Source organism: Narcine bancroftii, chromosome 2 (assembly GCF_036971445.1).
Source record: "Narcine bancroftii isolate sNarBan1 chromosome 2, sNarBan1.hap1, whole genome shotgun sequence".
Lineage (NCBI taxonomy): Eukaryota > Metazoa > Chordata > Chondrichthyes > Torpediniformes > Narcinidae > Narcine > Narcine bancroftii.
In genome coordinates this window covers 155,694,248-155,716,752 of record NC_091470.1, presented here as the reverse complement: position 1 = coordinate 155,716,752, position 22,505 = coordinate 155,694,248, and the positions used below count along the sequence as shown (strand labels likewise).

Sequence of the window (22,505 nt, the reverse complement as noted above, 5' to 3'; positions counted from 1 at the left end):
TCTCATGTGCTTTAACTATTTTAACAACGGAATGGTACCTTAATTAAAATGCTCAAATTGAAATACACATCCTGCTTTCCCACTACACCCATCTATTCAACTTCAAAACATCCAACAACTTTGTTAAATTTGATTTCTCCTGCAGAAATTCATGCTGTCTTGACATAAAAAAAAAGTTATTTTTTATTATTTTCTTTATAGCAGGTATCAGGGCAAAGAGTCCTTGGTTGCCTGTTTTCTCTCTCTTACCTTTTCTTAAAAAAAAGTGGCATTAGATTGGCTATCTTTGAAACTGTGGAAACTATTCTAGAAACTTGACAATTCTGAAAGATATCAATTCACTACCTTAATATCATCTTCTTTCAAAATCGTGCCATTCAATTATGTAATAATTTTAATATATTTGTATTCTGGCCTGGTTGAATAGTCACACCAAATTCCATAATTTGAATTTGGATAGTTTGCAATATTAACAACTCTACTAACATTTGGATAACTGCACAGCATGCCAAAAATTCTTTCGCTGATCTGGACTATATATAGTTGGTATCTTAAATATAGCCTTTTGCCAGATAACATTTAATTAGAACTCTTGACATATTCATTTCTCGCCAGAATTGTTTTTTTAAAATCTATGCAGAAAGAATAGCCTTTAGATTTTACAGATAACCACTGAACCTACCCTGTAGCTGTTTTTACAGAAGAGGAAGATAAAAAATTTACAGCCACAATCAGCCCACATTTTATTGCCAGATCAGATAACAGTTGCTATCTTGAGAGCACTTTGTTTAAAAAAAATCAAGAGATAAAGCAACAGAAATAGTGAGTAATAATTATTGTTTATCGGAATTTCCCTTAGGTATGATGATTTTTTTAGATTAGGGACAAAATAGTTGAAAAAAGTTAGCTTGCAGCTACAAAGATTTTCCCTGAATTTATGAAATCTCATGCACAATACAAGAGAGGATTGTGGTTTAATAACAGACCAAAGGAGTGATGGTCTTCATTTTAGGATGGTGTGAGGTTCCCTGAGTGGATTCTTTAACTTCATTTTATGCACAAGATACATTTATTTTAAATAAGATAGGGCAAAGATTTATGACACCAGAGTTTAAAGGGTTATATTGACAAAAAAAATTGACAAATTTGGTACTTTGAACCTGTATGGTTATGCAGTGATCTAATGAGGATTAACTAAATTAATAGATTACAAGAACAGATAGAAATGCAAGAGTGCATGTGGTGACATGAGTGTTTTTCTACCTGTGCATCTTTGCTCAAACGTTTTCCTCACCTCGTAAATCTTTTCAATGATTTATTGAAATGATGCTAGCCATCAGTTTTCAACAATTTCCATGGAATACACAAAAATGCTGAAGAAACTCAGTTGTTCATGCAGCAACAAGGGCTCATGCCCAAAACGCTGGTTGCCTTTTGCTTCTGACCGATGCTGCTTGAACTGCTGAGTTTCTCCAGCACTTTCATGCACTGCATGGGTCCTAATTAAAGAGCTTCAATAAAGATGGGAATGGTTGAAAACTGACAGATCATAGGCTGCATCATTGAAAAGGTATTAAAAGATCAAAGAAGTACATGGTGAGGAAAAAGTTTGAGCAAAGATGCACAGAAAGAAAAACACTCATGCCACCACATGCACTCGTGCATTTCTATCTGCCCTTTTAATCTGTTTCATTCAACCCAGCATCCACAGATTTTCTCAACTCAATTTTAGTTGGACCTTTAACCATTTACCTTACTCTGATAGAATTCTTGATTTTCCTCCCCCATCCATCTTCATCAATTTTTAAGAGATTATTTTTGTTGCCCCAGTTGACAATTCTGAAGCAATTTTAAAGGAATGAATGGCTCTCTCTCCACTGATGCTGGTTTTTTTTTTAGAACTTTCTGAATTTGTTCAGCTTATCCACATACCCAACCTCACCTTTATCAGTCTGTGATGGTTTCACCTCAGTAAAATGCACAAGATTATTGGGGCGCATCATGGCGATTGAGCGAGCTGTGATTATTAGTCGTTGGAACACCTCTGGGTCAAGATCACGGCCATCTTTATTCAGAATCTGGACCGCGTTATTCAGCAAAGCCTGATCCTAATCACGGAGGAGAAAGATTCAAATGCATTTTATTAAAAAATTGTCATTTTGATATACAAATGTTACATCAGATGAATGGTTGCTCTAATTTTGAACATTAATTTTCTGTTTTTAGAAACAGCACTTGTAAAACCAAGTTTTTATTGCTACAGCAACTTCACATGCCACTGCAAGTTCTCATGAGTAAAAGAAGGAAGTATATGAACTAAAGCAAATGTAACTGACATCTCCACTAATTTTGTAACAGACTGCCTTGAAAGAGACGGCATGGTGAGTAGTTCTCGAGAACACCAGAGGTTCCCAAATTTGCAACCTATACTGCAGCACATGTAACTGAACTATATTCCTCAAAAGTAAGAGATTAAAAACTATTAACAGCCTCCACTCTTCGGACTTAAAATAAATGTTTGCCTTGTCAGCAGAGCTGTGACAAATGAACAAACTGATTGCATGTGAAACATTCAGTGAGACTCAAGTCACCTTATGATTGTGATAACTGCCACGACTGTTGTGAAGACTCGCTAGCAGACCCTTAGTTTGCTGCTGAACACTGGAAGGAGTTGGCATTGACAACAACATAGTGGCCAATTCCAAAGCTGTCTGTTTATTCTTTTCCTAGAAAAAAAAGACCAAGTTACAGAAAACATTCTTTGTCTTCAAAAGGACAAATTTCTCTGCAGTTTATTTTTAGATTTAACACTCTTTTCCTTGTTTCAGTAACCAGACTGAACAAGTCCAAAATAAATAAAACAAAATAACTTTGAATTAAACAGAGCCTCCCCTCACCAATTAGCTATGTCAGATTATAGCAGAACATTTTCTCCTCAATATCAAGGCAAATAGCTAACCTTTTCAGTTGAACATCCAACAGCAAAGCAGTTTTCCAGAACCTCCATGGAGCTCACCACCAGCCTGAGGAGAAAATGAAGCATTACTTTCTCATTGACCTCATTATTAAGAGAGGTAAGAGAACTATTTATTAATGAACACTGCACAACAAGTATTGTGGGCAATGCAGAGCAACAAGCATTATCTTAGGTCTGCACCATAATGTGGGACCTTTCACAGGGCATTTCTTCCATTAAAAGAATTGCAACCTTCCAATAAGGGAATTCCGACAATGTCACTGGCAAACAATTTTTGTCAATATCTAATTTAATTAACATCCTTGGCAACATTCTTTAACAGCGAATTTAGAAAAGCATCATCAGTATTATAATTTGATTGGAAGTAAAACCTCAGATGCAATAAGTGGGCTTGTGTCAATTAAGTTCACATTTCAAGAATGATTTCAATCCTATAAAAAATTGTAGTTTTATATTCAGAACCTCGATAGCAAATTTAATATTGACTTTTTTTTGTAAAGGTAAAGAGTTAATATAGCAAAACAAAGATGACAGAACTTTCACTACTGGATATTGCAGAGACTAAAGCTTCAGTGGTAGAGAGGATAGATAGGCTGGGTCTTTATTCCTTCGAGCACCCGTTCTCAACAGGGGTTATACACATACCCCCCCCCCCAGCACAATGGACTGAAATCATAAAATATGTTTACGTAGTCAGTAGGAGAGAAGTATGAAAGAATCCAACTAAACTTGACAGCTTCAGAAGGAAGGGGGCCCATAAACTTTGAACAGAGTCCTAAGGAGGCCAGAATCAAAAAAAGTTGAGAATGGCTGCTCAAGAGCATAAGAAGTTAAGGAGTGCCCTAAGAAGGTTTATAAAATCATGTGGAGTGAACAAAGTGAATGCTCTCAGTCTTCTTCCCAAGTTTGATGATTTTAGGACTAGCGGGCATAAGTTTAAGGTGAAAGGGGAGAGATTTAAGAGGAACCTGATGATCAACCTTGTCAGTCAGAGGTTGGTCAGTATCCAGAACAGCATGTCAGATGAATCTGTAGAAGCAGGCACAATTTTGACATTCAAAAGCCATTTGGGCAGATATATGGACAGGAGGACTTAGAATGATAACAGATAAAATGCAGGCAAATGGGACCAGCTCAGAGTGCTAAATTAATCAACACGGATGAGTTGGGCCAAAGAGCCTACCTTGTGCTGTATGAGTCTAAAACGAAAATGCTAATACAGCAGAACAATTTGAGCAGACAAAGGTGAGAAAGGCATTTGTAAATCCGCTTCAAATGGCACGTCAGTCTTTTAGGAACAACTTGCTTCTTTTGATTCTACTTGTCTGGTCAATCACAATCTTGAGCAAACTTTCTATGATTCATCTCCATGAGCTTTTGGGAGGAGCAAGATTGCTCATGCAACAAGACTCCTTCATGTGCAGACTGGCCAATGCTCTGTGCATCAACAACATAAAACACTATTGAAACTGAACTATTTTTGATTTTTCTTCCAACCAAGGAAAAGAGTTTTGCAGATTTAGCCATGATGTCCACTTTAACACATTACTCCCATTCTTCCATTTAGAACGCACACTCTCTTTTAGTTTCTTGCTTTCCTATTTTATTCTTATCCACATCACACTTCACCTCCTATGTCTAAATAGCTGTCATACATAAATTTTTGCAAGTCTGATTCTGTTCATTTAAAAATTTTTTAACATCACTTGCAAAATTCCAAACTCTTGTCCAAGTCATTAACATAACACAACTACATATCAAATAAAAAGTCAATAGATCCTACTGAAATAAAAGATAGAAAAAACACTAAAAATTAAACACATGCAACTTAGTGACAGAATACACCCACCCAACATTCACATTGATTCCATAAATGACATAACATGAGTGGAGATGACTTATTGAACCAAAGATATGATTAAGTCAATGTTACTTTGAAAAGCAGTTCACAAAGGATCGAAATCTGTATTGTTACTACTACTTTAGTCAGTCTGGTGTCATAGACACGACGGCACAAACAGAAAAGAGAACAGCATAAAGAGAAAGAAGGATACTAACCGGTCTAAGGAGTTTAAGGATTCAGTTTCACAACTTTCAAGGAATAACAGAAAAGAACACCGTATGAGAACTTTAAATGAAGCAAACACAATTCATTATAACACTTTAAAAGAAACAGATGATGAGCAGCCAGACATGCAGAGATTGTGATGGAATCATGCAATGTATTTGCTATGGAACATTTAGTTTCAGCACAGAGCACAAAATGTAACAAACAAATGGGATGCTAAGGAGAGACTAACTTTCACTGTTGTCCTCTCACCATCTCATATATTACACAGTTTGCAATCTTAGAAATTGATTCATTCAGCACAAACACAGACAATTTTTAAGATGTGCAGGTGTGTGGTTAAACCCCCAGGAGATTTCTGTCAGATGGAGAAACAACATCAGACAAAAACTACAATGGATTTCCATTTTCAGCAGAAAGGGCTGGTTTTTGTCCAGTTGGTTTCATTTAGGAAATCAGTGTGATATTCATAACTGTTACAATCCAGCCTGAACCAGAAGAACAGCTACAAACAGCCAAAATCCATTGCAATTCAGTTCAAAGTAATATTACACAGGCTCAAAACACTCAGGAAACACATTTCTTGTATAAGTCTGTGGCATGCTTACCGCCAACAACTCAGCTGTCAAATTATACTCTCACCCTCAAGAGTAAATGTAATTTAAATTTCTTACCCGTGTAGTCATGTCTTAGCAATATGGCCAAACCATTGACCATATTATTACTTGTAAACCATTCTGACTTGCTTGCACTCTAAAGAGTCCCCATTTCCAAGATGGTCACAACTCCCAACCCCAATTGAACGTGTCCTCAGATAAGATCACTTTAATTGAAAACTTGTCAGCAGACTAATGTGCAATTTTTTTTTCATATAATAATGTGTAGAAGTCTACTTTAGGCAGCAGGAATTAGGAAAGCTTTGAATTATGAAGTCCCTCAGTTCAAACAAACACTTTTTTTGTTATTTTTAGTTCAGATTTTAGGTGACTAATGCTCCACATCACCTCAAAGTGCATTTCAACGGTGCCTAAAATGTCAAAAAGACCACAATCCTTCAGAGATGTAACCAGTCAGATGTTTCTACTAAGCTGAAGGAGGAGACATTAAGGAAGTTGAAAAGGAGAAAGGCTGACAGATGAGCAGATTTGAAGCAAGATTTCCAAAGCTTTGGCCCAATTTCCTGAATATACATAAATTGGATTTTGGATACTGGGTTGAATGACAGAACACGAGTCACAAATGACAAAAGGAAACACTGAGCGACCCCCTCCCCTGATCAATTCTTGTCTTTTCTATCTTGTCCTCCAATCCATGTCCAATTATTGTCCTTTGCCTGTTGGCCTATGCTTCTCCCCTTTTCACCCAGCCTTTTTATTCAGGGGCCTGCAGCTTTTTGCTCAGACCGTGAAGGGTTCAGGCCCAAAATGTTGGTTATACATCTTTTACTTCCTATGGACATGTGACTTGCTGAGTTCCTCCAGGATTTTGGTTTTACCTGACTAATAGGCATTATGGAGGATGGGAATGAAGAAAAAAAATCTGCTCCAGGGATGCATGCAGTTGAATGTAGTGTTACGAGGAGATAAGATGTGCAAGAAATGTAAACTTAAAGATTTTAAGGACGAGTAACATTATGGAAACCACTTTATGCCTGCGTCAATGAGTGCAAAATTTAATAAAGGCAGATTTTAAAAATCAGAGGTTAGAAGATGAAAACTTGACCAATTCCACAATGAAATAGCTTCAAGGAGTGAGTCTCAGAGAAACAACAGCTCAGCGGGAAGAGATGTAGTTTCTGAAGAGGAAATTAAGAGATTATCCTAATTAGTGGCAGAGAGATGAGGAAGTAGAAGACTGAGAATAGACAATGGGAGGCACCACAAATAACATTACAAATGTGGGAAAAGATGGCATTCCTTGAGATGCTTTGGTAGCAGTCCTGTAATTAAAAATAAAGCAAACCAGGAATATATGGCCATGCAGGATAATAAAGATAATTAAAAAGATAGGGAAAAGCAAAACAAAATGCTGGAAATACTCAGCAGGTTGGGCAGTATCAATGGTTTAAGCTTTGGGAAAGAGCAGGAATGTATTACCAACTAATCATTTTCAATTATGGCTAAATACATTGATGTACCCATCTGCATTGAAGGTCTAAGAGTAATGGAGCTCAGGGGTATTAAGCTATACAGCATGGAAACAGGCCCTTCATCCCAACTTGTCCATGCAAACCAGATTACCCATCCAAGGTAGTTCTATTTGACTATGTTTGGCTCATATCCCTCCAAATCTTTGCAATCCTGTTTGAAAGTGTAAAGACACTTTGGAAGGAAATACAGAGACAATAGTTGGCCATCCACTAAGAATCTAAGAGGAACACAGTGGATAAGCTGATTTCACAATGAGCCAGTTTAATTTGGATAAGAATGCTAGGAAGTACAAAACAGTTGGCATTGCTGTTTTTGTGAAAGCAACAAAAGGTACTTAGAGGAAGCCAAGAACAGCAGAGAAGGCAGTAAATACACATCAACAGGATTCAACCTTGAAGTAGTGGCAAAAGTAAGGGTAGTGGTGTACTTGGAAATTGATTGAGAATGTAAATTTAAAAATAAAAACAGTATAATTGGATTACAGAAAGGAGTCATGAATAAGAATCTGAGCAAGGTCAAGAGAAAGAAAAGTCCAATATAAAAATATTGGCACAGGAATTCTCACATAATGCTGGAGAAACTCAGCTGGTTGAGTGAACTGTTTGATCAGCTGAGTTTCTCAAGCATTGTGTTTTTACTTCAACCACAGTTTCTGCACACTTTTGTGTTTTACTCTAAATCTGCACACACTTTTGTGTTTTACACTAAATCTGAGCATCAGATATTCATTGATGGATGATGGTTACAGAAATTTGCAAAGATACAGGCAGCCTTAGCTTAGTAGTTAGGATAGAAATAAAAAAGAGCTTTACTGTTGAGCAATGTTTTACTTCCATTTTGAACTATTTTCATGAACAATAAAAATACATTAATCCACTACCTGCTGGAACTGTTAAGCTCAAGACAATGCCTGATATCATGCTGTAATGACAAGCTTCTGAAGACAGGCACACATGGTTCAGCAAAAAGACATTCTAATAAACTTAGACTTTGGTTGCAGAACAAATGTTTCAAGATGAACAAAATCATTCCTTGTGTCAAAGAATGATTTTTTTTTACCCTTTGCCAATTTTTCTCCATTTGGAGACAAAAATTAGAGTCAACAAAATACGTTTTGGAATTATCCCATAGAATTTTGTATCAAATATTGCCTCATGTTCATCATTCTTCATTTGTTCATCACCAGTCAGGAGCTGGTGCTCAGTGCACAATTCACACGTCCAGTTCATGCTTACCTCTCAAGGACTGAGCCGCTGTTGGAGGATGGAGTAGCTGAATCCACTTCTCCTGTGGCGTTACTCTGGCTGACACTTGGAGCAGAGACATTATTTACAGAAGCTGTTGGGAAATCTTCTGGAGGCTCATCAGGCCAACCAAATTGTTCCTTTGTTTTTCCATAGATTTTTATTGAATCAACCATTGTTACCCCAGCAGGATCTACTGATGCACCCACTATAAGAATAAAATAATTGAACAAAATATATTAATAAAAAACAAAAACTATTTGCTCTTAAATTTCCAATAAAGCTCAAAGCTGAATGTAGAAATGTATTTACTCCTTCAAACCAGAATTAGCAAATATTTTGGAAGGCATTTTGGAAATATTTTGTAAATCATTCAGTGGGTTATAGGAGCTGATCAAACTAATAACTGTTATAGGATGGTAGTTAAAAAATGTGCAGCCCTCATCAAACCAGTTCAGGGGTAAAAAACATTCTGTGCCCCTCAGGGGTGCCACATTTGTTATTACTTACCAAAAATGGTTAGCTTTTTATCAGCTTGTAGAGCCTCTTCACGTGTGAATGGGTAATCAAACCAACGAGCTCTTGTCATGTTCAACTGCATTGTGCGACCAAAAATCTCAATGTAGGACGGTGCTCTCTCAATTGCCTGTGTCCCAACTTGGATCCGCATCCCTGTCATTACCATGGTGGCATTGTTATTGACACCTTCCACTGTGAATCCACCTGGCTGCAAAAAAAATACAAATTCCCAATACCATTCAAAAATGAATCTAACCATGCAATCAAGCGCATGATCATCCAATTAACTTCCTCTTAAGGGAACATAGCTATAAAATAAGGAGCCAGTCATTTATAACTTGGGCGTGTAAAAATTTCTTCTCTGGAATTTTCCACCCCCAAAGGTGGTGGAGCTAGATCATTAGATACATTGAAGATGGAAGATACATAAACACCTGAAAGTTCAAGGAATTGAGTAATGGGGAATGAGCACAGAAGAGGCTTTGAAGCCAGCATATTGATCATCAGTCATGATCATATTGAACAGTGGGGCAGGCTTGACAGGCCTGTTGAGCTACTCTGGTTTTTATTTTCTTGTGCTCATGTATAGAGTGAAAACAAATATTACTCCCCAAATCTGTTCTTGTATAATAAAGACCCCACTTAATTTAAAAAAAACCGAAACCATACTAAAGGGTTGCTTTGGCTATATGTGATCATCTTACTGTTTCACTTTTAAGATCAAATGTCTTCACTAGACAATCAACTTAACTAACTTGCCGAAAATCTTATATTTACCAAATAGGTTTCGTTAATTGTTAATTATACAAATGTTCTCCTTCCTCAAAATATCGGCAAAAAAAGTCAAGAATGAATTATGCATTCATTTGATTTCCAAGTGAAATTGAATACTTAAACTGCTCCTCCCTCTCACCAGATCATAACAGTTGGCTGAATGACAAGAAAGCTCCTCATCTCACCTCATTTTTTCCCTCCAATATTAAATTTAAATTTTAAAATGACAAAGATTTAAAATATTGGAGGGAAAAAATGAGGTGAGATGAGGAGCTTTCTTGTCATTCAGCCAACTGTTATGATCTGATGAGAGGGAGGAGCAGTAAGTAAGTATCTAGTTTCGCTGGGAAATCAAATTAATGCTCAAAAAGGAAAAAAAAATGCAGACTGGGAAAAGAGCAGAGCAGCTGGATTAATTGAACAGCCCTTTCAAAAAGGTGGCATTTGCACAGTGGGCAGTACTGCATAACTCACCATGTACACTTTTCATTTTTTTGTACATTAAAAGTGCATTGTTATATTCAATTGCATTCATTGAACAAACCTGCAGCTCTGTTACTCAAAAAATAAAATGGTACATAAAAATCAACACATCAAAAATGAAGTCTTTTTTTAAAGTAACTAATGGCATTTCGAGAAGCCACTCGTGGGTGCCACCTGGTGGACATACCTTTGTGTTGGCCACATACATGCCGGTGGAGTTCAACCGATGTTTAATTTGTTGCATGTTGTACACCTGCAGCAAGTCATTGCCTCCAAATTCAACATCAGTCAGCTGCTGGTTGTGTTCAAAAAAATCAATGGGAAATGTAACCTGACTGGAGGTACGTGTAGCTGTAAAACAGTCAGCAAGGGAACCCATCAGCAAAAACAATCAGTGATTCAGGATGCTATCAATAAGCATTTTATACAGGAATTAAATGTTTTGTTTAGCTTAAATTTATCTTCTGTCCAATATATTTGTTCACAATCTTACCATACTGGCTCTACATTAATCCTTTCGGTTCAAGGGTGAATTGCATTATAAACTACTGGGGTCCACTGAGAGATCATTGCATTCCTGAACATTAATTGCAAAATTAAAAATTCATAAATAATTACGTGCATTTAGCAATCCTGACTTACAGTATTATTTATAAATACCTAAATATGTAATTTTCAACCTTTATTTTCCACTCACATCCAGTTCTGGATGATGGCCACATGGCATAGTTACAGCAGCCTTTCCAGACTCTGATGCAACTGAAAAGGTTTAAGTGGAGTGCTGTGATCAATTTTTAAAGGACGAAGATCAGATAGTAGCGCAGTGGAGATGGGAAGCTGAGAAAAACTGCAAAGTAAAGTGAAGGTGTGGAAGAAGCAGTGTGCCCTGGTTGGGTCTCTGTGGTGGGGACGAAGCTTCCGGACGTCGGGTGCTGCTGACGGCGGGGGAGGAGACGCCGTGGTGGGTCTGCAGAGCTGCGTGGGAGTGTCCAGAATGGGCAGCGTATGCTTGGCTGGCTGTTCTACGCATGAGGTGTCTGGGATCCTGGACTAGCCATGTTGTGTGCCTGGCCTGGAGGTTCAGGGGCTGTGACATCTTGGACTGTGGGGCCCTGTGGAGGATGGTGAAGTCGTTGAGGAGGCCATGGAGGTCTCTCTACCATTACAGTGCCAAAGCTGATGGGCCTGTATGGACGTGAAGTGTATGGCAGTTCTTCTTTTCAAGCCAAAAAAGACTTTTTAAAATCTAAGTCTCTGAAATGTGATTGTCTCCACTGTGACTACTGTCTAGTTTTTCAACTTCTACTGTATTGTTAGCATAATTTTTAACTCATTTTGTAGTTTTGTGTAGGTGTGTTTTAGTCTTGTGTAGTTTTTTATCTTTTGTTTTGTCTGGAACAGATATGGCATCTTGTGTTGTTTGATGGGTAATTCTGGTAATGTGGGGAGCATTGTGGTTTCTGAAGGACGTAACTGTGTACTGCATACTGGTTTTAAATGAGAATAAAGGCTACTACTACTATTACATACCACCTTAAGTAATCCATTACTAATCACAGAGAACCTGTGTCATCTTATGATGCGCTGTGGTTGGTAAGGGATTACTTAAAGTGGTATGGAAGTGGAAAAAAGGTTGAGAACCACAATGATCTATCTTTTTTCCTTCAATTAATGTAGTCAGTAGAGCCTGTAAAAGCAATGAGAATTAATTCTACTTGGGTAATCAAAGCCACATTTTCAGATTCTGACCAACTTGCAGAATAATTCCATCTCTTTTTTTTTTGCTTTGGAATGAGTGGAGGAATGCTTCTGAAAAAAGGTATTAAAATATTATATACTGCAGAGCAACTTCTGTTACAAAATTCCAAAAGTTTGCAATAATGACCATTTTCGAGAACATGCCAGATTGCAGAGACAGCCACTGCTGTACATATCAGTGATGTCACCAGGCTTAACCCCACATCTGAAACACATCACTCCCAAAAAATACACCACTCTTTTCAACACCAAGTTGCAGCATCAGCCTCTATCTGTTAACTCAGATTACTGAACTGGAACTCAAACCTAGCCAAGTGAGCTATTCAATTATTCAATTTTTAAAAACCCTTTTATAATTTTCCATTTCTTCAAGTTCAATACATTTTCTTACAACTTAAAACATAGCCATTTCAGCTCATCAAGGCCATGCCAAGTCACAGAACAATTCCTTCCCCACTAATTTTCCATGTAACCTATCCAACTTGGAGTGAATTAAACAGGCAAAACCCAAAAAATAGAAACTATAATGCTGAGTTTCTCAAAGAGCCCTTAAAAGGACACTATGGCCCTCACCCCCCCCAGCAGAAAAACATAAACAAGTATAACCTTAGTTTTAGTGTATAAAATACTCATTTACAGACAGATAGGTACCCTGTACAATGGCCATATTTCAGTCCCTTTTAATCTATGCCACCTTGACTTAAAAATATTTACTGAGGTGGTCTTCGCTTGGTTGGATAGATTTTTTACACAGAAGGGGAAATTAAGGGATATGGGGAAAAAGCAGGTAGATGGAGATGAGCCTATCATCAGATCAGCCAAGATCACATGAAATGGCGGAGCAGGTTTGACAGGCTGGATGGCTGACTCCTATTCCTTATGTTCTACGTGGTAGATTACTCAGAGAAGGAGGTCTTACTGGTAGCTGCAACCTTGCGCTTGCGAACAGGTTTCAAGATACTTATGACACTGCTTGGCTGGAGAGAAGGCTGCAACCAATATGAAGTATTCTCAACGTTTGCCATGTAGATTCTCAGGCTGCCATCCTCACACAGAAGTATCATGGTGGTTCTTTGCTGATCGTTGCTGGCCGTGTGGCGAATAGCAACCATATCCTGAATCTAAAATGTGCAAAGAACACAAGAATGTTAAAATGTGGAAGAAAAAATATTTTTTTAACATTTTATTTGGAGAATTTACAATCAACATGGAGTCAAAATGAAGAATATTCAAAACAAAAATCATTAATGTCAATAATATTAACAAAATAATACAAATATCGACCCTCATGTCGATATTAAAGTGATAAAGAGTAAACATGTGATTCAATTATTACGAAGAAAGAAAAATTACAGTAATACAACAAAATGCAAATTCAACATCCATGTTGAACCAAAGGGAGGAAAAGATAATAGAGAGAAAGAAGAATAAAGGATCCCTCCTCCCAAAAAACAAGACGAAAAAGTAAGAAAAGAGAAAGAATAAGGAAAAGATTGACTTCACCTCGGATAAACCCCACTCCCATCAAGGGATAAATAACCTGACTTACTCTAGGGTCCTCGGTGCTGTGAGCACTGGGGAGGGGGAAGAATCATGAGGGGGTGGGGATTGTTAAAGATTTACCCCGAGGTACCTTAGGCATGAATTTCAGTCTTGAAACTATATCATACCCATTTCTGAGATTCTAGGTGATCTTCTCCAGGGGAACACAATTATGCATATAATTTCTATCTGCTAAACCTAGTTGGGAATCAGATTTCCAAGTAACTGCTATGCATTTCCTGGCCACTGCTAAAGCAATCTTAACAAATTTTAATTGATATTTCAACAGCCTCATTTTAGGTCTTATATCTTCTAAATTCCCAAATAAAATTAATTCAGGTCCCTGAGGGTATCGAACTCCAGTCATTTATTTTTCTAGGAAATAACCCAAATCTTCCCAGAAAGGCCTCATTTTACGCCAGGACTAGGTTGAATGCAAGAAAGTACCTATTTCTTGACTACATCAAAAACATTGGTCTGATATTTCTGATTACAATTTATGTAACTTTTGTAGAGTGAGGTACAGCTGATGCAAGAAGTTATATTGCACCAGCCGATACCTTACATTAATCGTGTTAATCATGTGGTCCCGTCATTTGGACCAGCAAAATGGATCAATTTCTGTACCCACAAGACAGATTTCTCAAGCCCTTGTTTAGGAGTTCCTGCCTGAAGTAAGGAATACATTTTTGAAATAAACTTTTTTGTACTTCCCTTTCGAACCAGAGTCTCTATTTCAATGCACTGCAGTAAGGTCAGTGCTGGACCCAATATGTCCTTTAAATAAGATCTTAACTGAAACTGGCAAGGAAAAAAATGTATTTAAAACTCCGTATTTATTCCTAATTTACTCAAATGTCATAAATTCTTCCTGCTCTCTGGAATCAAGTGTCCAGGATTTTATTATCAATTGTTAATGGAATTAACGAGCCAGGGGTGTTTTTCCTTGTCTCCAATTTGACCATTAATGGAGTGGGGGGGGGGGGGGGGGGAATCTTTCGGGTCAGATAATAATTTAGAATTCCATTTATATACAAGGTTTTCTGCTCTTCTCCTACCAACCTTATAAAACTTAAATTTTACCCATGAAGACTTGTCTCCTTGGAAGAAATATTCTTCCAAATATTTTCCAGCCAGACTGCTGACTTGCTAACCTGAACAATTTCATTTTTGAAGCCATTGTCTAATACAGTATTTTAAATTCAGAGCAAATCCACAATTGGTAACACTAATGAAAAGGCACAATTTATATCATCTTCCAGATGTATTTCCTGTGAGAGAATGATTAACCTTGGCTTTGGCTGGTAGAGTTTTTATTTCCTGGATAAGGAACGTGTCTGGTTTGACCATGATGACAAGTGGTATTCCAGTGGTTTGTTGGACACAGCAAACAAGACCAGGATGGTTCATCACTTCCGACCACTGGCATAACGCAGGAGCAGACTTCCCACTACTACCATTGGAACTGGAGGAGAAAATAAAGGAAAACAATTATAAACATGCAAGACTGTAATAAGACAGGAAGGAAGTAAAGGAGGGTCAATAGTCAAAGTGCCAGGATGGAGGGGAAAGGCATGAGCTAGAGGTTAGACAGGGAGAAGGTACCAAACGAGGGACTGGGAGTGGATGGTTTGTAAGATCCCATGTGAGAGGAAGAGGACTACAGATGGTACAGAAGTGTTGAGAAAGTGAGATATAAAAATTGACAGAGAAGGTTATTTGTATCAGTAGAAGAGCTTCTCAATCAAATATCACTTTGCAATAGAGAGAAAAATGGGTATGAAAGGAGAGAGATAATGAATGGAATGAGACTCAAGGACAGTTAGAAGTAGCATTATCAAAAGACAAATATAAATGCAACCATGTGGCATGCAAAATTGTGCACTTATCCTCTGTGGCGCTGAATGCCTTTGCTGCTCAGTGAGTGCTAGGTTCATGGATATATCAGATGCACATAGTGAGAGGAAAAGAAGAGTGCGCCACCTGTCACAACGAGTTGAGCCACATCACAGGTCCAGCAATCCAGGTTTAGCCCTGAACTCTGGTGCTGTCAATGTGGAATTTCTACCTTCTCCCGATGACAGTGGGGGTTTTCTATGAGGGCTTCAATTCTTTCCACCCTCAAAGCTGTACAGATTGGTAGGTTAATTGGCCAGTGTTCTAACTGAGCAGTGAAGGATCTGGGAACAGTTGATAGGAATGTGGAGGGAAAAAATGGCTTGAGATATGGTTACTGTAAATGGGTGCTTAATTGCTGGTGCAGGCCCTCTTGGGTGAAGGGCCTATTTCTGTTCTCCATCTGCAAATATGATTTTATGCTCCCTATGTTTGGGTTGCATGGTTGGAGCAGCAGTTAGAGCAACGTCTTTACAGTGTCTGCAATCTATAAGAAGTTTGTACGTTCTCCCTGTACCAGCATGTGTTTTCCCCAGGAGCTCTGGTTTTCTCCCACCATTCGAAAAGTTCTGGGGGGTTGTAGATTAATTGGATGTAAATTGGCTGGCATAGACTCGTGGGCTGAAATGGCTTGATACCGTGCTGAATGTCTAAATAAAAAGAATAACTATCTTTAACTGCTCTATATTTTCTTCACTTGCTATATCTGCACTACTTTAGGGTTTCTAGTTTTACTGATTTTTTTTTTCTTTTTGTGACTATTTTACAAATCAGTCATATAAATAGATCATTAGATGAAATATATGGTATAAAAGCAAGGAATAAGGTAGCTTCCTCGAAGCAGAGTCTCAGAAAGTGAAGGAAGTGTCTGATCATCGCCTCTTGTGTCACACACCTCCATGTGATATAATCCTTGATTGTCACCCACCTTTTCAGGTTGATTGGGAACAGACGTTGCACTTCCAGGGTAGTGCGACTTAACATGGCTGCAAAGGACTTGCCCTGACTGTAACTAAAAAACAGCATCTGGAGGACATGGGAGTAATAGACTGAGACACCACCACCAGCAACCTGTCCATTACTATCCTAGAAAAGAAAGGATATAGAATATTTTTACAGAGCAATAGAGTCTTTGGTTTGAAACATGAAGTATCCTAAATATTTACAACTACAGGCATAAATCACATAAATAAAATGATATGCAAAGGTTCAGAAAGTATGTAACTGAACACAACAGAAAATCTAAATCCCACCTTGACCATTTGAAAAATCTGGAAGCAAACTGAAGGTATAAGAGTGAACGTGAAACTGTTGTTCTCAACAGCCATTCAAATGAAAAGTTCACTGATTTCACTTGCTCTATCCTTCACCCAAGCAAGCATCTATACGATTCATATTACACATTAACAGGGTTGTTCTGAACTGCCCGATGAAGTCATCCAGAAAGCTTGGTGAATCATCACCTTCACAGTACTGTGATGGATGTATAATGTACAGGTCCTGCTAACAATGCCACATTCAGAGAAGAAAGCATAACATTTCTGTTACTTTGTGCACTGGCATTCAGGTTTTGAGAAATTAAACTCTGAACACCGAATTAAGCCCAATCATCCTTCTAAGCCTTCAGCAGATGTCATCGCTTCCTATAACACAGATTCCTACATTTCCCCTCAGGTTGATTGAGGTAGCTAGTGGTGTTGCTTTCTCACAGCTCCAGCAATCTGGACCCCCTGTGCCATCTGTGTTGAGTTTGCATGTGATTCCTCCAAGTTCTCCAGATTCCTCTCACACCCCAATGATGCGGGGATTCAGAGAGTAATTGCCCATTGTAAATTTCTGAGTATGCAGGTGAAAGCGAAAGGGAACCGATAAGAATGTGAGAAGAGTAAAATGGGATGAATATGAATGAGTGCTCAATGGTCAGCATGACCTTAATGGGCTGAGTGACTCATGGTAGTAAAGAACTTGGTCAGACTGCAGCTCCATGTTTGCAATATTCTAACATGTCATTGTGTAAACCAATTTCCACATTCATTGAATTCCTCTTTCTTTTAACCATCAGATCCCTTCACATCTTTCTGATCTATGAACTTATCCATGTCTTTTAAACATTCTAAGTGTACCTGCCGCTATCACTTCCTTTGTTTCAATATACCCATTACCATCTGATTAAAAAAAAAATTGTTGCTCAGTCTATGTCCCTCATTATTTTATAAACTTCCATAAAGGTCACCTCTCAGCCACCTTCACTCTGTATCTTGTTATAAGCTCAAACAACCTCCTTCACTCTCCATCATACCATTACTTTTAATGTAATCCACAAACTTACGCATCATGTCATCTGCAATCCTATCCAAATCATTAATATACATGAAAAGTTTGAGATCCAGTATCTATCCTCGTTATTAGGAGTTGAGTGCTAGAAATGGGGATTGCTTATGATGTCGAGCAATGTGACCGAGAGGGTCTCTTTCCATTCTGCCTGTTTCTGTGAGAATAGTCACTGAATGGAATGCTGAGCATCTCTTCTTCTCATTCTTTGATTTCTACAGATGACGAAATTCCATGAAGCATAATTCCCCAGTCTGTAGTAGCTGCCAAAGCAATTAATCTATTACCTCCTACGTTACATTGGTTGCTTCACAACTGCATGATGAGCAGTAAAGCACTCTAAGGCACGCTGCAAAACAAGAAAGGAACTTTTTAAATGTAGACCTTTTTTATAGGGCTGGGAAATCTGCTGTTTGAAATTGTGAATATTGGCAAAATTGTCAAATTTGTTAGATTAAATGACAACAATGGCTAATCAATGTTTACTGCTTATCCCCAGTTGCCCTTGAGATAAATGAAAGTCAAGTCAGACAGCTAAAAAAAACAACTCCCTTTCCTCAAATGACCTAAACTACCAAATTCATGAATTCAATTTCACAACATGCCAAATTATAGCATGTGGCTTTGTATCTTCGGTCAACTCTATTACAAAACTAAATCTAGTCACAAGTTTTATTTCTTTCCATTAAACTTGGAATAGTACTCGGGATGTCTTCAGACGGGTATTGCTGACAAAAAAGAAATGCATAGAAAAGCAAAATACTTTAACAGCACAAACTTATCATTTACAAACCTTCAGGTCCTCATGCACAATTTCAAACACATTGGTGACATAGAATGGCCCGTGCTGAGCACTACTAGCTTCCTCCATCACTTGCGTGTACATATAACCCGCTGAAGACATGATGACAATGATACTTTTCCCTTCCTCGCTGAAAAGAAATGTTGTATCACGAATCTTTGAGCTTGGCAAAAGGAAGTAATACATTGGACTCAAGGCATCGGTGGATAAGTCGTACACCTGTGAGCAAGAAAATTAGAACACAAATTGGTTTAAAAAAAAATTTTACAGGCACCTTCAATATTTTCGGCAGAAGCAGATATTTGGTTTCAAAAAACAACTAATTTAACTTGAAGCAACTTTGAAATTAAATCCAAAGCAGATTTAAATTCTCCAAAGCATTTTAAGAATATAAGAAAAAAAATGAGACGACCAGTTGATGCTTGGTGCAGACTAGTTTGGCCAAATGGCTTGATTCAATGCTGTATTGCTTACGATTGTCTGAGCAGATATATAGACTAAATTTTCCTGATATTCTTTTTAAACTATTTTTAAAATTTGATATAGAAATATTACATGTATATATTGTTTGGATATTAATTAATTATAAAGCTTTATAAAAAATGATCATCACCCTGTACAAAAACAAAAGCGAGAAATCAAACTGCTCAAACTACAGGGGAATCACGCTGCTCTCCATTGCAGGAAAAATCTTCTCTAGGATTCTCCTTAATAGACTAAAATTATAATAGACACAAATTATACATTGTCTTATTCTTCTTTTCTTTTTTTGGCTTGGCTTCGCAGACGAAGATTTATGGAGGGGTATGTCCACGTCTGCTGCAGGCTTGTTGGTGACTAACAAGTCTGATGCGGGACAGGCAGGCACGGTTGCAAGGGAAAATTGGTTGGTTGGGGTTGGGTGTTGGGTTTTTCCTCCTTTGTCTTTTGTCAGTGAGGTGGGCTCTGCGGTCTTCTTCAAAGGAGGTTACTGCCTGCCGAACTGTGAGGTGCCAAGATCCACGGTTGGAGGCGATATCAGCCCACTGGCGGGGGTCAATGTGGCAGGCACCAAGAGATTTCTTTAAACAGTCCTTGTGCCTCTTCTTTGGTGCACCTGTCTCGGTGGCCAGTGGAGAGCTCGCCATAGAACACGATCTTGGGAAGGCGATGGTCCTCCATTCTGGAGATGTGACCCACCCACCGCAGTTGGGTCTTCAGCAGCGTGGATTCAATGCTTGCGGACTCTGCCAGCTTGAGTACTTCGATGTTAGTGATGAAGTCACTCCAATAAATGTTGAGGATGGAGCGGAGACAGTGCTGATGGAAGCATTCTAGGAGCCGTAGGTGATGCCGGTAGAGGACCCATGATTCGGAGCCGAACAGGAGCGTGGGTATGACAACGGCTCTGTACACGCTGATCTTTGTGTGTTTCTTCAGGTGGTTGTTTTTCCAGACTCTTTTGTGTAGTCTTCCAAAGGCGCTATTTGCCTTGGCGAGTCTGTTGTCTATCTCTTTGTTGATCATGCATCAGATGAAATGGTGCAGCTGAGGTAGGTAAACTGGTTGACCGTTTTGATTTCTGTGTGCCCGATGGAGATGTGGGAGGGCTGGCTGATGGAGGACCTCAGTTTTCTTCAGGCTGACTTCCAGGCCAAACATTTTGGCAGTTTCTGCAAAACAGGACGTCATGGGCTGGAGAGCTGGCTCTGAATGGGCAACTAAAGCAGCTTCGATGGCAAAGAGTAGTTCACGGACAAGTTGCTCTTGTGTCTTGGTGTGAGCTTTTATGCGCCTCAGATTGAAGAGACTGCCATCCGTGCGGTACCGGATGTAAACAGCGTCTTCATTGTTGAGGTCTTTCATGGCTTGTTTCAGTATCATGCTGAAGAAGATAGTAAAGAGGGTTGGTGCGAGGACGCAGCCTTGCTTCACGCCGTTGTCAATGGAGAAGGATTCGGAGAGCTCATTGCCGTATCTGAACCGACCTTGTTGGTTTTCGTGCTGTTGGATAAGCATGTTGATGAACTTGGGGGGGGGGGGCATCCGAGACGCTCTAGTATTTGCCAAAGCCCTTTCCTGCTCACAAAGGCTTTGGTGAGGTCAACAAAGGTGATGTTGAGTCCTTTGTTTTGTTCTCACTTTTCTTGGAGCTGTCTGAGGGCAAAGACCATGTCAGTCGTTTCTCTGTTTGCGCGAAATCCACACTGTGATTCTGGAAGGACATTTTTGGCGACACTAGGTATTAGTCTATTAAGGAGAATCCTAGCGAAAATTTTGCCTGCAATGGAGAGCAGCGTGATTCCCCTGTAGTTTGAGCAGTCTGATTTCTCGCCTTTGTTTTTTTTGATGTTTTTGATGATGATGGCATCACGAAGGTCCTGAGGCAGCTTTCCTTGGTCCCAGCAGAGCATGAAAAACTCATGCAGTTTAGTATGCAGAGTTTTGCCGCCAGCCTTCCAGACCTCTGGGGGGGGATTCCATCCATACCTGCTGCTTTGCCACTTTTCAGTTGTTCTTATATAATACTGAAAAATGTGAAATATACTTGAGAATTTCACCTCATATTCTAATATTGAGATATACATTGTGACTATCTAAACAGACCAATCTCTTCTAGTTATATATATAAAAAAAAGAAAAAGCCTATACTAATCTAACCTCTCCCACTAAACACGGTCACCAGCAAATAAATTGTAAAGAATCGAGTATCAGCTCTTGGACATCAGACAGAAAACCCCCACAACACCCCTGCCTCAGTAATTAAATTATGATCATAGTCCATGAATGGGCCCCATATCTTGTCAGATTCAACCTTGATCTCTTTAACATTATGTCTAATTTTCTCCAAACTCAAGCAAGACATAACATCCTATAACCATTGCATATGAGCTGGTGCTATGCTGTCTTTTCATCTTATTAAAGCTGTTCATCTGGCCATCAATGAAGTATTCTTTTTTGAGTTGAATTCAAGGAAATCCTCTTCTAGAGAATAATCAAACAAAGCAATAAAAGGACATGATTCTAATTTAATCTTCCTAATATTCTTAACGACAGCAACTGATTTCCCTAGCACAATACATGCAAATGCTGTGGATCATTAAAAACCCTTACAAAATACTATATTTTGGAGGTGGGATTTTCTTTGAGATGTACCATGAATGCATCACTTGCTAAAATTGACCCATTGCTGCCTGAAGCACATCACAGGTGCAACAAAATAATAGCTTTATTCTCTAGCCATAAAAAGAATAATATCTACAGATGGATAAATAAACTTTGGCAGCCAAATAAGCATTTCCATTTTGTCATAAATGGAAGGTGGTGCTGGGAGAGTAATGTAGAGCTCCTGTCATTCTAATCTTACCTTAACAAAATCTGCTGTTATAATTGCAAGTTCAGTTTGTGATCCTGGCAACCATACTGCTTTAATGATGAAGTTACCAGTGGCAAGTTGCGGATGAAGAACAAGGTGATCAGAGACGGATCCTGAACTGCTGAACGTGAGAACATGGCAATCCTAGAAGGTAATACATTTAACGTTAAATCATTGCTCTATGATCAATGTATATGCTTCAAGTGGAAGGTCAGTGAGCTGACTAAGAGGAACAATTGCCAGTAATCTATAACGTAGTAAGTCTATGATTTATTGGATTACCAGGAATTAAATGAATTGTAACCAGGAATACTGTCCAAAATGTCATTCCTTCCAATGACCTCAACCATTGACAATGATAATGAGTTTGTTATCATATGCATTGTACAATGTACATATGCAACAAATTTCTTGCTTGCTGTGGCTAAACAGGTGGTGATTTAGAACCAAAGCAACTAAAAAATACAATAGGATGCTTAATTGAATTAAAAGAAACAACAAATATGTGCAAAAAAAAAGTGACCTAGGTAGAGTGCAGACAGTCTTTTTGTGTGTTGGAGCATTGCCTGATTAATGTAAAAAGGTTACACAGTGTGACAGTTATTG

General features: G+C 38.5%; 1 protein-coding gene across 9 annotated transcripts in view; it reads right to left on the bottom strand.

The window, feature by feature from the left end:
* The window catches only part of ubr4 (ubiquitin protein ligase E3 component n-recognin 4), a 220,003-nt gene that overhangs the window by 116,003 nt on the left and 81,495 nt on the right, over window positions 1-22,505 (bottom strand). For 7 of the 9 annotated variants that reach the window (XR_011351775.1, XM_069918724.1, XM_069918722.1 and 4 more), the window contains 12 exons: window positions 21,891-22,043; window positions 18,536-18,763; window positions 16,340-16,497; window positions 14,806-14,980; window positions 12,893-13,094; window positions 10,403-10,566; window positions 8,950-9,166; window positions 8,431-8,647; window positions 5,036-5,068; window positions 2,960-3,023; window positions 2,592-2,726; window positions 1,943-2,108 (listed from right to left, as the gene is read on the bottom strand). Coding sequence is in view for 8 of the 9 variants with exons in the window: in XM_069918724.1 (XP_069774825.1) it covers window positions 1,943-2,108; window positions 2,592-2,726; window positions 2,960-3,023; window positions 5,036-5,068; window positions 8,431-8,647; window positions 8,950-9,166; window positions 10,403-10,566; window positions 12,893-13,094; window positions 14,806-14,980; window positions 16,340-16,497; window positions 18,536-18,763; window positions 21,891-22,043 (1,912 nt within the window). In the remaining variant the exon portion in view is untranslated. The remainder of the gene's footprint in view (window positions 1-1,942; window positions 2,109-2,591; window positions 2,727-2,959; window positions 3,024-5,035; window positions 5,069-8,430; window positions 8,648-8,949; window positions 9,167-10,402; window positions 10,567-12,892; window positions 13,095-14,805; window positions 14,981-16,339; window positions 16,498-18,535; window positions 18,764-21,890; window positions 22,044-22,505) is intronic. The other 2 variants (XM_069918726.1, XM_069918727.1) reach the window with 1 other exon arrangement.